Source organism: Bufo gargarizans, chromosome 2 (genome assembly GCF_014858855.1).
Source record: "Bufo gargarizans isolate SCDJY-AF-19 chromosome 2, ASM1485885v1, whole genome shotgun sequence".
NCBI classification, from domain to species: domain Eukaryota; kingdom Metazoa; phylum Chordata; class Amphibia; order Anura; family Bufonidae; genus Bufo; species Bufo gargarizans.
The window spans coordinates 181,340,408-181,356,865 of NC_058081.1; the positions used below are offsets into that span (position 1 = coordinate 181,340,408).

Consider the following 16,458-nt stretch of genomic DNA (forward strand, 5'->3'; position numbering starts at 1 on the left):
AGCTTACTGGCGCATGAAGAATTCTTAGGTGGATAAAATGATGATCTTTAGTTTGGAAGCTGAATACAATGTGTTTCGGGGAACTCAGTCCCCTTTGTTAGGTACATATAAAAGTAAGCATGCTTGCCAACTTTGCAAATTAGATCACATTTAAGTCACATTTATCTTCTGCAACATTCACAAAAGTCAGAAAATATTGCAATTCCATGCCAGGCAAACCCCTGGTATATTTTCACTGATGGTGGCTACACTTGCAACAAAGTCATTATGACTGTGTGCCATTTTATAAATTTGGGGCACCCACATAAACCAAAGACAGACTTAACCCGTAGGATACAAGCGCCGTACATGTACGGTGCTGGAAACAGGGTCACAAATCCCAGCTATGGTGTTCTGATCGGGCAGGCGCAGGAGCTGCGCCCGCCCGATTAGCTGAAGGGGTCTGGCAGTCACTGATAGCCGGAGCCCTGCTGTATGCGCTGGCATCGGTGAAAACACTGATGCTGTAACATTAACCCTTGCTCTGCCGTGGTCAGCGCTGACTGCGGCACGTGCGGTATCCTGCCGGGTGCGGGGTGACCATCGGGTCCCTACGCTACTGTGATTCCTTAGGCATCGTGGCTGCCATTCATATGAGCCTGTGAGATCCAGCCCCCTGGATCTCACAGGAAGTAGGCTGAAGTGTAATACATTGAGTAATACACTTATAGCCAATGCATTACAATACTTCTGTATTCTAATGCATTGAAAGATGATCAGACCCCCAAAAGATGAAGTCCCAGAGTGGGACAAAAAATCAAGTTAAAAAATAAGTAATAAAAATAAAGTTTTAACCTAAAAAAATTAACAGTTTCAAGTTAAAAAAAGCGTCCTTTTCCCAAAATAAAGTTTACAAAAATTGTCCATATCGACAGGCTCTATAAAAATATCACATGATCCACCAACCGTGCCAAAACAGCCATTTTCTGTTCACCTTGTTTAATAACAAGTGATCAAAAAGGCGTATTTATCCCAAAATGGTACCAATCAAACCATCATCTCACCCCGCAAAAAAATGAGACCCTACCTAAGACAATCGCCCAAAAAATATGTCTCTCAGAAAATGGCAACTCAAAAACAAGATAAAACTTAACAAAAACAAAAATGAGGGGTTAATTGTGCGTATGATAGCCCCCTGTAAGAGATCGGGTGCTGCCAGGCAGCAGGGGGCAGTTATGTACACAGTTCGTAGTAAATTCTAACTTGAAGCATCTCCATCACCAAAGGAATGCCTCTGTGTTAGAATATACTGTCGGATTTGAGTTTTCACGATCTGAAAATGCTGTTATGCAGACGGATCTGCGGATCCGTCTGTGCGAAAGTAGTCTACGGACACGGATCACAGACACGGATGACAATTTGTTTGCCTCCGTTTTTTTTCACGGACCCATTGACTTGAATGGGTCCGCGAACCGTTGTCCGTCAAAAAAATAGGACAGGTCCTATTTTTTTGACGGACAGGAAACACAAATCACGGACGCGGATGACAAACGGTGCTTTTTCCGAGTTTTCAACTGACCCATTGAAAGTCAATGGATCCACAGAAAATCACGGAAAACGGAACAACGGACACGGATGCACACAATTTTTCTAAATTTCTGGTAAATTTTTGATTATTTTATAAATAAAGGGGTAATATATTGACTCAAATTTACCACTGTCATGAAGTACAATGTGTCACGAGAAAACAATCCCAGAATGGCTTGGATAAGTAAAAGCGTTCCAAAATTATTACCACATAAAGTGACACATGTCAGATTTGCAAAAATCGGCCTGGGATTTAAGGTGAAAAGTGGCTCGCTACTGAAGGGGTTAAAACTGGGACAAAAACCAATGCAAATGATAAATGCTCCGCTGTATGCATGGGTGAGCAATACTGAAAGAATTCTTCAAGTGTCATTTGTTAGGTCAAATCTGAGTTCACTTCAGAGGTGATCTCTCTGTTAAACCCTTTAACCCTTCGGTAATGCTTCGCAAATCATCTTAAAGGGGGATTACACATCCAGAGATCAAGGGCAAAACAAGTAACTTTATGTTCTCTCAAGCACCTTTTTTCAAAATCTGTTAGACTTTACATATACCAAAGTGGATATTATATTTTATTATTTTATCTTCATACGCAATGGCATTTGCATTTTAAATTATGAGTGTATTCACATAAGAGTGGATTCACATGGCGGATTTTCCATGTGGATTTCTCTGTGTTTTCCATAGATAAAATCACATGGATTTACCTAATTGAATGGCTACATCTCCCTGCGGATCCATGGCATGTACAACTGCAAATCTGCAATCAAAGTCCAAGGGTCAACCTTGGAGTTCTGCTGCTGATTCACCCCTGTTTTTTCCGCTTGAAAAAGCAGCTGCGTAAACATGGCCTAACGCTGGGTTCACACCTGAGCATTTTACAGCGCATTCAAACGCGCTGTAAAACGCTCAACACATGAAAACCAATGCTTCCCTATGGCCCTGGTTCACACTTGAGCGTTTTACAGTGCGTTTGAATGCGCTGAAAAACGCCCTATGCTCAAAAAAGTTCTTGAGCTTCTTTGGGGCGTTTTGTCGCGCGTTCCCGTACATAGATTTTCGGGAACGCGCGACAATTGGCGTTCGCTTGTCTCTGTATGCGCGATTGTAAACGCCGGTACAATCGCACATACAGAGCGCTCCTTTCAGAACGCTCAGGTGTGAACCCAGGGTAAGGCTTACTTCACACAAGCAACACAGAATGAGTAAGGGTTTGTTCAGGGAAAAACTGGTGGTTTTGCACACAAGTTTAATCAGTTTTCTCTGCACTACAGAGTTAGTTTTTTTCACGTGGATGTAATCAGTTTTTCATGCGTTATTCATGTGTGTGAAGAAAAACTGAATAATAACAATCAGTATCTCTTAGCAACCACCATTGAAAATCACATACATCTGTAGTTAGCCCCTGAGAAACCGAAGCAGAGAATGGGAGTGGTAGTGGCCCTGATGTGTACTCCATCAGGTGATCACTACCTGGAGTCGATGCAGTGAAGGAGGGGCACCCCTCCGGGAATACCATGTACCTGTGAGCTCCTTGCCTGGTGGTGGTTCGGGGTGTCCATGGTGTTAATGTACTTGTGGTTGCTTGACAGAACATGTGTAGGAGATGCAATGACCAACATGTGGTCTTAAAAGAGTCAAAGACCAGGCAAAATTTAACACAAGACTCTTTTTACTGTGTGCAGGATTGAAGTTGTAGTACATCCAGCAGTAGTTTCTCCCAGATGTCTCAGCAAGAGCTAAGCAGATAAATACAGCATTGGCCCTCAGATTACTCTGACTAGAATTGCTATAGGGATTTCTGGCTAATAGGTGTGTTCTGGCAACAGTTGATGTAGTTTCCAGTTTTCCACTATTCTGGGGTGCATAGGGTGTTTTAACTTGTTATCCCTCTGCAGCAGCAGGGTCTGGATCACCTTAAAACAACCTTAAGCTGGGTTACCTTTCTGTCTCTCTCCCTCGTGTAGCCATGCAAATCCTCCTTATTTAGTTCTTGCTTGCTTGCATCTCCTGGAGCTCATGGAGGTGACAGAGACTCCAGGGCCTGGAGCTGAAGATGCCTGTTTTTCAGAAAGCCCCATTCATTTCTATGAGACCCGGGCTGCGTGAAAAAAAAGCACAAAATAGAAACCAGAGATGATCAGCGATAAAAAAAAAATACTCATGTATACAGACTCATTGAAATGAATGGGTCAGGATTCACTCATGGTATCTGTTCACCACACGCATCGCATCCCGACCGAAAATTCGCTCGTGTGAAAGAGACCTAACTGTCCACATCAAATTTGGCCATTCATTTAGTAAAGCTTTTAAATCCATTCAAGCAAACCAGTTTATGAGTTCATATACAGTATTAGCCACAATGACTGTTTTTTAAAAGTGTGGGATAATAAATATATTTTTTCTTCGCAGATTTCCTACTTAGCATATTTAATGTTATTTAATTATATTATTTTGGTGAAGATGGAGCGATGGCCTTTATTTCAAGAGTGGATTGTCATTTCATATATCGTAACACTCGCACTTGAGAAAGTGAGAGAGGTGAGAATTTTGTTCCGTCACAAGCAGCGATGACACTATTAATTTCAGTGTACTAGTAACAGTCTCACTCCAGGGCCTGTATTGCGCCTCTCTATATGACTTCCAATTAAACATTATAATAGCAGATAATACTTTTTTTTTTTTTTTTTTTTTTTTTTTTTTGCAATAAACATATTTTAATGGTCAAATAAACACCATAACCTTGTACATAACATAGCGATGGTCGGTCTCCCTGTAACCAGAAAAACCTGCGCAACAAAGAGATGGCTATCGGTAAAAAATAAGGATAAATAGCTCTTTTTCCTCATTTCACTCATGGTAAAAACTAAAAGAAAATATGAAAAAAAATTTTTTACCTGGAGCAAGAGAAAAATCTGGAAGAAATTAGCAAAAAAAAAAATATATGAAAATAAGAATTTTGCCAACCGATAGAATTGGGATTTTATGCAGCTTTCTTCCCCTATGATGATGTTCACATTTGTCATTTTTTTCTTTCCTTGCTATTCATGACACAACAATAATATATTCATTATTTTGACAGAAATGAAATTGAAAATCAAAAATTAAATTTAAAACTATTATTTTTTTTTTTTTTTTTTCCCTCCCTAATAGCAGATAATACTTGATCTCTCAGTTAGTCTATACTGTTTTACTGGGTTTTTGAGAATATAATAACTTAGGCTAGGCCATCATTGTTTCATTGGTGGGGAACAGGCCAATGGGACCAAGTGTCATATTATCTCATTGTTCATACAGACACAGTCCCATACATATGAAACCCTTCCCTTCCCATTTTATTATTTTTTCATTCACTTAAGCCATATGGTGTGCTTTCCAATGGCATCATTTAATATTCCATAAAGTATAGCTGGAATCTGGAACAATTCCAAATAGGGTTGAATTGGTAAAAAACACAATTCTACCACAGTTTTATGGATTTCGTTTATACGATGTTCACTGTGATGTATAACTGACCTGTTACCTTTATTCTCTGGGTCAGTATGACTACAGCAATACCACATTTATATAGGTTCAGCAAGTGGCATTTATCATGCAGAGAAAGTTAATGCAAGCCACTTACTAATGTATTGTTATTATCCAGATTGCTTCTTTTGCTGGCTGGATTCAAATCCATCAGCGGTAGCCGTGCTTACACACTATAGGAAAAGGCGCCTGCCTGTCTGGTGGCCGGGACCATGGGAGTGCTCATATGGTGGCGCTTTTTCCTATAGTGTGTAAGCACGACCACCACTTCTGGACTGCAGGGTAGTCGTAACCATAGAAAAGAGCAGTGTATAATGTGATGGCAAAATAAATCCAGCCAGCAAAGGAAGCACTATGGATAATAACAATACATTAGGAAGTGGCTTGTATTAACTTCCTCTACATAATACATGCTATTTGCTGAAGTGAGACAACCCCTTAAAAGTGGCAGCCAGTACATATTAAGGACCTATCTCAAAGATAGGTCATCAATATCAGACAGATGGGGTCTGAATCCCAGCACCTTTGTCAATCAGCTGTTTGAAGAGGAGGTGGCGCTAGTGTCCTGCATGTCCTGTCGTATCCTGCATGTCCTCTCGTTTGCAGTGGTGGCGCAGTGTAATTACAAGTACTCGTTTCATTCAAGTGAATGAAGCAAGCGCTTGTAATTACAATGCACCACCGAGACTTCCAAGACAATGCGCAGTGTAATCCTGATGAGGAAATAGCGCTCGCATGAGCACCGCCTTCTCTTCAAACAGCTGATGGGGGAGGGTTCCTGAAGTCGAACCCCCACTAATCAGATATTAATATAGGTTCTCTATATATAACGGCTGTACAACCCCTTTAAAAAAAAAAAAAAAAAACTGGAAAAATATTTTTTTCTTTACTTAATTTTTGGGGGGAAGTGAATAAAAAAACCTCCTGCAAAGGAGCCAGTTTGGCTGTTTTTCATTACCGCGTTTACTGTATGAAAGAAATATGTTTACCATGCCTATGATCTTTATATTTTTTATTGTTTATTTATTTTTAATATGGGCAAATAGGGTGGTTTGAATTTTTAGATTTTAACTTTTTTTTTTTAACTTTTTTTTTAAGTACACCTTGGGGACTTTAATATGTGATCATCTGATCACTTCTCCCATACACTGCAATGAATTACCACAGGCAGGGCTCCATAGGAACATTGCTGTGGCAATCCTTGGATCCTTCTGAGGGCCTTGGCTGCCATAGTGGGGCTAGAAGTTGTAGCGTGGGTAGCAATATTTTTTTTTATGTTTTGTCTTTATTTTTCATCCCTGGGTGTTCTTTGGAAGGCACTTAACATGACATTTCATTAGTTTTTCATTTTTCCTTTAACTAGAGCTGACATATTAGCTCCAGTTACAGAAGGTACACAATCTCCTGACCAGCACTGAAGAGCTGATATAGGTGTGCTAAGACGTAGAGATCATTTGGTCGATCGCTAAGCGACGGGTAAGGCAGGAATGATAAAAACGTCTCTGCCTTCTCTATGGGGAGCCCGGCTGTCCCCTCACAATGGGCTTCCTGCTCCTGCAGCAGCATGATTTCCATGCAACTGCCATCTCTAGAAACATCCTTGCAGAGTGAAATGTGGATTCAAAGTACTAGGCACTAACAAGTGTTGTACTAAACAGCACGTCCCATTTAAAACTGAATTTCTCATGTTCATAACAAAACTCCTATTCAGTCTCTGTTTTCCGTCATATTTTTGTGAATCCACATTTTTCTGCAGATTCTAATGTCTGAACCAGGCAAGCTGAGCCAGAAAATAAAGGTCTGGTTACAAGAATATTGGAATATCACTGATCTCGTGGCCATTTCTGTGTTTATAATCGGAGCAATTCTTAGACTGCAAAATCAGCCATACATGGGATATGGAAGAGTCATATACTGCGTGGATATTATCTTTTGGTATATTCGAGTTTTGGATATATTTGGAGTCAACAAATACCTCGGACCTTATGTTATGATGATTGGAAAAATGGTGAGTCAACTCAGATTTTTTTTTAAATGCTAATGATTAATATGAAATAATAAACACCTATAATTAATAAATTAGAGTTTGGTTAAATTGAGAGTCACATCCTATTCAGGTCTTCTTCCCATATGTGCAAAAGCTAATTAAATAGGCTGTGCCACAAAAATAGTCTATTTCGCTGTCCACCTCACTCAGGTGGTCTCACACATGCTCAGTTTAAATCTTCATCTGTCAGCAGCCATATCTTCTGTTACAAGCTGTAGCAATTACAGAGAAAGAGCTACAGCCAGGGGCGTAACTATAGGGGGAGCAGGGGAAGCGGCTGCTTTAGGGCCCTGACCCAGAAGGGGCCCATCCAGGAGGAGGAGGACTAAAAGATTTTGTTAGGGCCCTCCAACAGTATTACACAATGAAATTATATACAGTGACAGTATAGACTGGGTAGAAAACTGATGGAACAGCTGCCGGGCCTGGTCTGACAGAGCGATCTTTACTAGCAACATGAATGGGGGCCGCGTGAAAGGAAGGGGTTGCAAAAAATTTACTGGGGGAGGGGGCCACATTAAAAAAATTGGCTGTGGGGCCCAGTCATTTCTAGCTACGCAACTGGCTACAGCAGAAAGGACACGTCCCCTGAGAAAAGACATGCCCCTTGAGTTGCCACCCTGAAATAAATCTATAGGTTTGTTAAGCACTCACCATGGAATCCATGAAAATGTCTTTATTATATCTCAGGACATAGGAAGATTGAAAACATTGTGCTGACATGTTTCAGGCAGAAGAGACCTTAGACATGGCATAAAATCTAAAAGAAATGGTAAGTTATATACAAGAGAAAACCAGGCATGTAGGGAAAACAGCATTCGGGTCCATTCACATGTCCGTATGTGTTTTGCAGACAGCACATCGCCGGCACTTTCATAGAAAACGCAAGTGCGGATCCACAAATGTGGATGCAGACAGCACATTCCGTCCCCATTGAAAATGAACGGTCCGCACCTGTTCCGCAAAATTGCGGAACAGATGCGGACCCATTTTGCGGACGTGTGAATGCACCCTAATGGAAAACCTGATCTAAAAAAGCGGATTGTGCATGTATAAAGCATACAAAGTGCATAGGACTGAAACAGAAGGAAAGTACAACCACTTTTTCAAATCATGCCTTGTTTTCACTTGTATATAAACTTACCATTTCTTTTATATTTTATGCCATGACTAAGGGGGCTTCTGCCTAAAATGCGTCGGCATGGTGTTTTTAATTTTGCTATGTCCTGAGACATTTTTATGGATTCCCTGGCGAGGGTTGGACAGACTTCGTTTATACCTAGACCCAGCCCTGTGTTTATGCATCGCACCATTTATGGAGGTGAGCTGATCTGACTTCTGTTTATGAAATAGATCTAGCAGAGCAATTGGAGCAATGAATGAGGAGCTCTCTGGATCCATGTGAGGTACAGGGCTGGTTCTAGCATTGTTAGAAAGGGCTTGTCATGTATTACAGCAATAATGGCATCACCCCTTAAGTATATCAGAGCATGCTCCTGCAATGAACCTTGTATCTGTCTGAAACAAGAGGGTTTTGATTCACTGTCAGCAAGCAGAGATGTTGAAAATGGAGGACAACAGATTTCTATTTACTTTGAGATCATCTTTTAGGGCATAACTGAAATGACTCTTATTTTGTGATTTTTATGGATAGACCAGAACAAAAAATGAAGCAGTGATTTATTATTTCTCTCGCTTAGTTATGTATTTTTTTAAATGTCCTATTTTATAGATGATTGACATGCTGTATTTTGTGATCATCATGCTGGTTGTGCTGATGAGTTTTGGTGTGGCAAGACAGGCTATTTTACACCCGGACGAGGAGCCATCATGGAGGCTAGCCCGCAACATCTTTTACATGCCATACTGGATGATCTACGGAGAGGTGTTTGCAGACCAGATTGACCGTAAGACTAGAGTTCATAGTAAGACTCTGCTTGCTGTTTCCCAGGGAGATGATCCATCCAAATTAACAGATCATCTCCTTTAATTTGGAGTTTAAAAATTCTATGTGTATATGGTATGCCTAGGCTTCTCCACCTCCAGCTAAAACAAATAGTATAATACATGTCTGCCTAAGGGCCCTTTAAGTAACAACCTTTCATCCCCCGTGTATTTTCCATCAGCCTGTATAAAAACCTCCCAACCCACTTTTATTGTTAATCTGTGCTTGTTATAGCCTGGAATTCTTCAAAGGACTGGTCATAGTTATAGCCAACAGCAAGATTTATACATTTTACACACACTTAATTAAAGGGGGTTGACAGTCTAGATACATAAATCCAATTTACTAATATACTTTAAATAGCACTGCTTATTCATGCTGTCCCCTGGTTATAGTCAGGTCTTTTTTCACATGACTGTCCAGTGGCAGTGCTATCAGAGAAGAAGACTTGGTAAAAGGGGTTGTCTGAGATTTTGCTATTGATGGCCTATTCTCAAGACTGGTCCCCAATATCAGATTGGCGGGGGTCCGACTCTAGGCACCCCATCACCAATTAGCTGTTTGAAGCGACAGCGGCCCTCTGGTGAGCACAACGCCTCTTCCTAGACAAATGATATCACGTTCATTTGTCACAAGGTGTATGTGCAGCTCAGTCCCAAGCAAGTGAATGGATTTGGGTAGGGATACCAAGCACAGCCACTATACAATGTACGGGTATGTGATTGGTAAGCTACGAGGAGGCCGTTGCACTCCCTCAAACAGCTGATCACTGGGGGTCAGAGCCCTCCTGATCTGTTATTGATGACTAATCCTGAAGTCATCAATATTAAACATCCCAAAAACACTTTAACCAGAAGACGTGCCTGTAGTGTGAATAAACAGTTCAGAACTCTTAATGACAGTATATTAGTAAGTTGGATGCAACCTCTTTTGCCATACATTAGTCAAGGTTATGTATAGAGTGGCCAGTCTATTTAAAAGGATTTTTCAGGCTTATAATATTGATGACCTCTCCTCAGGATAGGTCATCAATATCAGATGGGTGGGGGTCTTACACCTGGCACCCCCGCCGATCAGCTGTATGAAAAGAAGACACACACCGTGCGCGTACCATCTCCTGCCATAGACATAGCAGCAGCGAGCAGGAAGAGAGACAGGAGAAGGCGCGTGCCTTCTCTTCATACAGCTGATCGGTGGGGGTGTCGGGTGTCGGACTTATGCCAATGTGATATTGATGACCTATCCCGAGGATAGGTCATCAATATTAAAAGTGAAAGAACAGGAAACCGGAGCTCATAGTACCAAAAGTTAAAATATGCTTTATTATGACATAATAAAAAAATATGTATAGGTAAAGAAACTGGTAAATATAGTGCCATTAAAAAAGTGAATGGGAGCAGAGAAAAAGCGCCACCCTGGGATAGCACACACATCAATATTAAAAGCCTGGAAAACTCCTTTAGTAACTAAAGATGAATAACGTATACAATATCTTCTCCATTAAAACTGTCATATAGAGAAGAATAGCTTCCTGCATTTTACAAACTCTTTACTCCCCAAGGGATGAAGCATCTAGCACAATGCTAGGATCTGGATCAAGGGCATATATATACTATAAAGGCACGCCATGTGGCTGATATGGGGTACCTAGAACTAGACTGCATTCCTTATTTTAATAGGAGGTGTGCACCTACGCAAGAATCCCCTTTCCATAGGTCTTATAAACAAGGTTACAGTTAATTAGCCAAAGGACCATGGAAAGGAGATGGGGACAAACAAGCATTGTCCTGTCCCCAGTGTTTATAGGTGTAGTAGTGTTAACCAGCATCAGAATTGGGGATCCTTTTTAATTTTTATTATGGGGCTTTCTCACCTTTATATATGCTTCTGATCTGGGGAACTGCAGGGATTAAAATAACCAACAAAAGTCGACTTCAGTAAAAACCCAATAATGTTCTAGAAGGGGAAATTTACTTTGTAGTATCCTCCTGATAACTACTGATGAGGAGGTTCCCAGCAATGTGAGAAGAGGGTGTTTCCCCTAAATTCCAATGGGTTTAAAGAGGACATTTCACCTCTCCTGCCATTTCTGTTTTGGTGACTATGGTGGATGTTCCAGAATTGTTATTTCATAGGGAATGCGAGTCTTTACTAAAACAGATATGTCAGGAGAGGTGACATGTCCTCTTTAAGGTTATATATAGCATCCATATTCATGGAGAACTCTTTCAAGCTTATCTCTTTTAAAACGTTATTATTATTATTACAAAATGCTTGAATGACTATGACAACAAGAATTGCAACAAATTATACTCCGTTTTACATTTTAAATTAGTGCGAATTAAAAGGTTTTGGAAACCCCCCTACTGGGTAGACCTGCAAATGAAAGCTCACTTGTTCCCTGGTACTGCGCCCCAGCTCCTATGTTCCTCAGCCTTTGCTGTCTCGCTTGAGTCTTCACTTTAAAACTGCTGCAGCCAGTCGCATGATGAAAGAGGGCCAGAGATTGATTGCAGAGGTGTCAAAGTGGATTTTGAGTGCAGGTTACCCGAGCGAGGCAGCCAAAGCTGGGGACGAAGGAGCTGGGGAACAGGTTCCATTTATAGGTCTGTTCAGGAGGGAGGGTTTGTAACCCCCACCCTTAAAAAAAGTGTCCAACCTTTATTGATGTCCATAGACTTCTATAACTGAGAGAACGAAATAGAGAATTGTCCCCCTCCCAGAAACCAGAGAGTCACAAGGAAGCTGCATACAGGACCTTATCTGAGTGGTAGAGTGCAGTGATGGCCAGTTCGCATTGTTCGCCCGCGGGCTGCCATCTTTTTTCACAAGTCCGGCGAGGCACAGGTAAGCCCTTACCTGTGCCTGTCCCGCGAGCGGTCTGAAAACAAATGTGGTCACCAGGAGCAGGCAGTTCTGAGAACAGCCCAATGAAGGCCCCCGGCCTGCTCCCGCTGACCGCACTTGTTTTCAGACCGGCTCGCGCACAGGCACAGGTAAGGGCTTACCTGTGCCTCGCCGGACTTGTGAAAAAAGATGGCAGCCCGCATATGTTCGTGGGCGAACACTGCGAACTGGCCATCACTGGTAGAGTGGTATATACTGTCAACCTATAATTTGTGCTTCTATGACTGGTATGAAAAATTGAAACTGACAGATTTCTTTTATATGTAAAAAAATGTAAAATTCTTATTTCATGTTAAACTTTGGAATGATATCATTTTGTGATAATCTGGTTTCTTCAACGTGCACTAAAATAGAAAGACCCAATAGTAACATAATTTTAAAAAGTCAATACTAGTTGCCATTGCATATGAGAATGCCAGAATGGAGACTGATTGTAGGAAATACTGTGAGGAAAATTAATCATAAGGGGAATTTTTGAAGTCAGTTTTTTACAATGTTTTAACATGCACCAAATTTATCAAACATTGCATATAACTCCAGTTTTTCACCACCTCCTTTCTGGATTAAGATAGCGACCTTTTGGTCATCTACTGCCCTAGCTACCCACACTCATTTCCCACCACTTGTCAAAAGTGGTGATAGTGTGACATCAAATCACAAAAGGTCAAAAAATTTTGCTCAAAAATGGCATGTGTGAAAATGTAGATCACCAGTATACAAGGATTCATAAACTCCCCCGTGTGTAGATTAGTGGATTTGTATAGAGAACTGCAACCTTTGTAACTATACAATGCCTCATCAAGACAAGAGGGGAATTGATTAAATTTTTCACCAAATGTTGATCTGTATACTGGCCATTATATTTGATTATGTACAGTGAGGAACAGAAGTATTTGAACACCCAGCGATTTTGCAAGTTCTCCCACTTCAAAATCATGAAGGGGTCTGAAATTCACATTGTAGGTGCATTCCCACTCTGAGAGACAGAATTGAAAAAAAAAAATCTGGAAATCACATTGTATGATTTTGAAAGAATTTATTTGTCTTGCACTGCTGAACATAAGTATTTGAACACCTGAGAAACAGCAAGAATTCTGTCTCTCAAAGAGCTGTTACTGTGCCTTTAAAAAGTCCATCCCTACTCCACTCATTATTCTAACTTAGTAGCACCTGTCTGAGCTCTTTAAAGACCCCTGTCCACCCCACAGTCAGTCAGACGCCAACTACTACCATGGGCAAGACCAAAGAGCTGTCAAAAGACACCAGAGACACAATTGTAGACCTCCACAAGTCTGGAAAAGGGCTACAGGGCAATTTCCAAGCTTGGTAAAAAATAGATCAACTGTTGGAGCAATTGTTAGAAAATGGAAGAGGCTAAAGACGACTGTCAGTCTCCCTCGGACTGGGGCTCCATGCAAGATCTCACCTCGTGGGGTATCGCTGATAATAAGAAAGGTGAGTAATCAGCCCAGACCTACAAGGGAGGAGCTGGTCAATGACATGAAGAGAGCTGAGACCACAGTTTCAAAGGTCACTGTCGGTAGAACACTACGCCATGATGGTTTCAAATCATGCATTGTACGGAAGGTTCCCCTGCTCAAGTCATCACATGTCCAGGCTCATCTGAAGTTTGCCAATGACCATCTGGATGATCCAGAGGAGGCATGGGAGAAAGTCATGCGGTCAGATGAGACCAAAGTAGAACTTTTTGGTCTAAACTTCACACGTGTTTGGAGGAAAAAGAAGGGTGAGTTGCATCCCAAGAACACCATCCCTACTGTGAAGCATGGGGGTGGTAACATCATGCTTTGGGGTGCTTTTCTGCGAAGGGGACAGGATGACTGTACTGTATTAGGGAGAGGATGAATGGGGCCATTTATTATGAGATTTTGAGCAACAACCTCCTTCCCTCAGTCAGAGCATTGAAGATGGGTCATGGCTGGGTCTTCCAACATGGAGGAGTGGTTCTGTAAGAAGCATATGAAGGTTCTGGAGTGGCCGCGCCAGTCTCCAGACCTAAATCCAATAGAACATCTTTGGAGGGAGCTGAAACTCTGTGTTGCTTAGCAACAGCCCCGAAACTTGACAGATCTAGAGGAGATCTGTGTGGAGGAGTGGGCCAAAATCCCTGTTGCAGTGTGTGCAAACCTGGTCAAGAACTACAGGAAACATTTGACTTCTGTAATTGCAAACAAAGGCTTCTGTACCAAATATTAACACAGATTTTCTCAGGTGTTCAAATACTTATGTTCAGCAGTGCAAGATAAATACATTCTTGAAAAATCATACAATGTGATTTCCTGAATTATTTTTAATTCTATCTCTCGGAGTGGGAATGTACCTACAATGTAAATTTCAGACCCTTCCATGATTTCTAAGTGGGAGAACTTGCAAATTCGCAGGGTGGTCGAATACTTATGTTCCTCACTGTATATATTTTTTATCTATTTGGCAGGGTAAATATTTAGCTATTTTTGTATTGTTTTATGCCTGGCACTATGCACTTTACACATGATATTTCGGGTGAACATATATGATTACTGTCGGCCTGTGCTTTAATTTGTGTAGTGCTGATTCTCTCCACACCTTTTAGATGTTACGTATTCTATCAATTATTAATAAAATATTGGATATTTTTATGAATGTCTTTCATTTCCTATAATGTAGGAGCCTTTGTTTAAAGGGAACCTGTCACCTCCCAAAACCATCCTAAGCCGCCAGCAGTACCTGTGTGTAGCCAGCAGTGTGTTTCTGATGATGCCTTTCTTCCTGAAGGAAGATGCAGCAAAAGTACTCAAAACGTTGTTTTATCCCCTGCCCGGCGTGCTTCTCCACACATGTTTGAAGTCAAGGAGACAGCAGCCTCCTTGCTTGAAGTCACGGTAACCACGCCCCCTTCCCTGCCCCTTTGCTGTGACTGAAAGCCGTCAGTTAGGCTGTCAGTCACAGCGCAGGGATGGGGGCATGGTTACCGTTACTTAAAGCAAGGAGGCCGCTGCCTCCTTGACTTCAAGTATGTGTGGAGCGTCGGGCAGGGGATAAAACAAAATTTTCAGTACTTTGGCTGCATCTGCTTTCAGGAAGAAAGGCATTATCAGAAACATCCTGCTGGCTACACACAGGTACTGCTGGCGGCTTAGGATGGTTTTGGGAGGTGACAGGATCCCTTTAATACACCATCTTTAATTTGAGTTATGCTGATGTCATATACGCCACAACTATTAAAAGGAATGCTCCTCTATAATCCTCAATAATTGGGGATCATTACAGGCAGTCTGTACACCAGAAATTAAATATGTGCCATTCCGCTCCAAAATGAGATGTATGAGCATTTTGATGTGAAACTCTTTAACTCTTTAAAATTCAGTTTTCTGACGTTGAATAGTTGCAAATTTTTGTGCAAGTCCCATTTTGAGCAAAAATGTGCTACATTTCCACTTATGTGTGTGAGGCTTTTTCTAAAAAGTGAGTAAGAAGAAGCAGGACCTACATAGCTCAACAAACGTAACAATACCTGTACCAATAAACTGTTGTAAATTCCACCAGAAATCTACGCCAACTCCCCAAGATGAGCTGTATATTTTTATTTAGACTGGCATAAGAAACACTACACTTAATTAATTCCTCCATAGTATATCGGTGATTGGAACAGATTAATGTTGAGCGAAGCGAGCTTTGGATGCTTCATCCGAAGTCACTTCGGTCAAAACTTCAGAATAATACTGTACGGAGATCTGTCTCCATACAGTATTAGAATGTATGGGCTCCGATGAGCAGAAGTAAGTTATTCACAACGTTGCGCGTGACTTTGTTGAATAAATTTTGTAGTTAATTTTTAAAGTGGAAAACCGAGGTACTAGTCGGAAGTGAAGCCAAGTTTGGTTTTAAGTTTTAAAGTGGTTTTCCAATTTAAAAATCAACTACTGAAGTTATTCAATGAAGTCCTGCGCGACTTCACAAATAACTAACTTCAGCTCATCGCAGCCCATTCATTCTAATAGTGTATGGAGACGGATATGTGTGAAGTATTATTCCAAAGTTTTGAACGAAACTACTTCAGATGAAGCATCAGAAGCTCGCTTCGCTCAACACTAGTACAGATCACAAAAATGGGTTATTTATTGAATGTTTTGTTCTTGTTTTTTACTGTGTGTTTTATACAATGAGTTTATTATTTTCCCTGTTCTTATGCATTTTATCTTTTTTTTTTTCTGAACAGTATACGCAATGGAGATAAATCGTAAGTACTCGGTTTTTATTCCAGGTTTTTGTGACTTGCTCAGAGCGTATTTTTCCATCAGAAAATTCCTCTATGAAATATTAGGCAAAAATTTGAGGCTGACCTTCAGATTTGTGCTGTGGATTTACATCTAAAGAAGTTATCCCATGACTGATGTTACAGTACGTGACACTACCTTTCTAACAAAGCTAGAACCAGCCCTGTACCTCATATGGATCCAGAGATCTC

General features: G+C 41.0%; 1 protein-coding gene across 1 annotated transcript in view; it reads left to right on the forward strand.

Annotated features, from left to right (window-relative positions):
• LOC122925743 (transient receptor potential cation channel subfamily M member 1-like) overlaps positions 1–16,458 on the forward strand; it is a 48,316-nt gene that overhangs the window by 23,327 nt on the left and 8,531 nt on the right. Inside the window, exons 6-9 of the mRNA XM_044277093.1 lie at positions 3,979–4,107; positions 6,848–7,099; positions 8,871–9,045; positions 16,210–16,230. Coding sequence (XP_044133028.1) covers positions 3,979–4,107; positions 6,848–7,099; positions 8,871–9,045; positions 16,210–16,230 — 577 coding nt within the window. The remainder of the gene's footprint in view (positions 1–3,978; positions 4,108–6,847; positions 7,100–8,870; positions 9,046–16,209; positions 16,231–16,458) is intronic.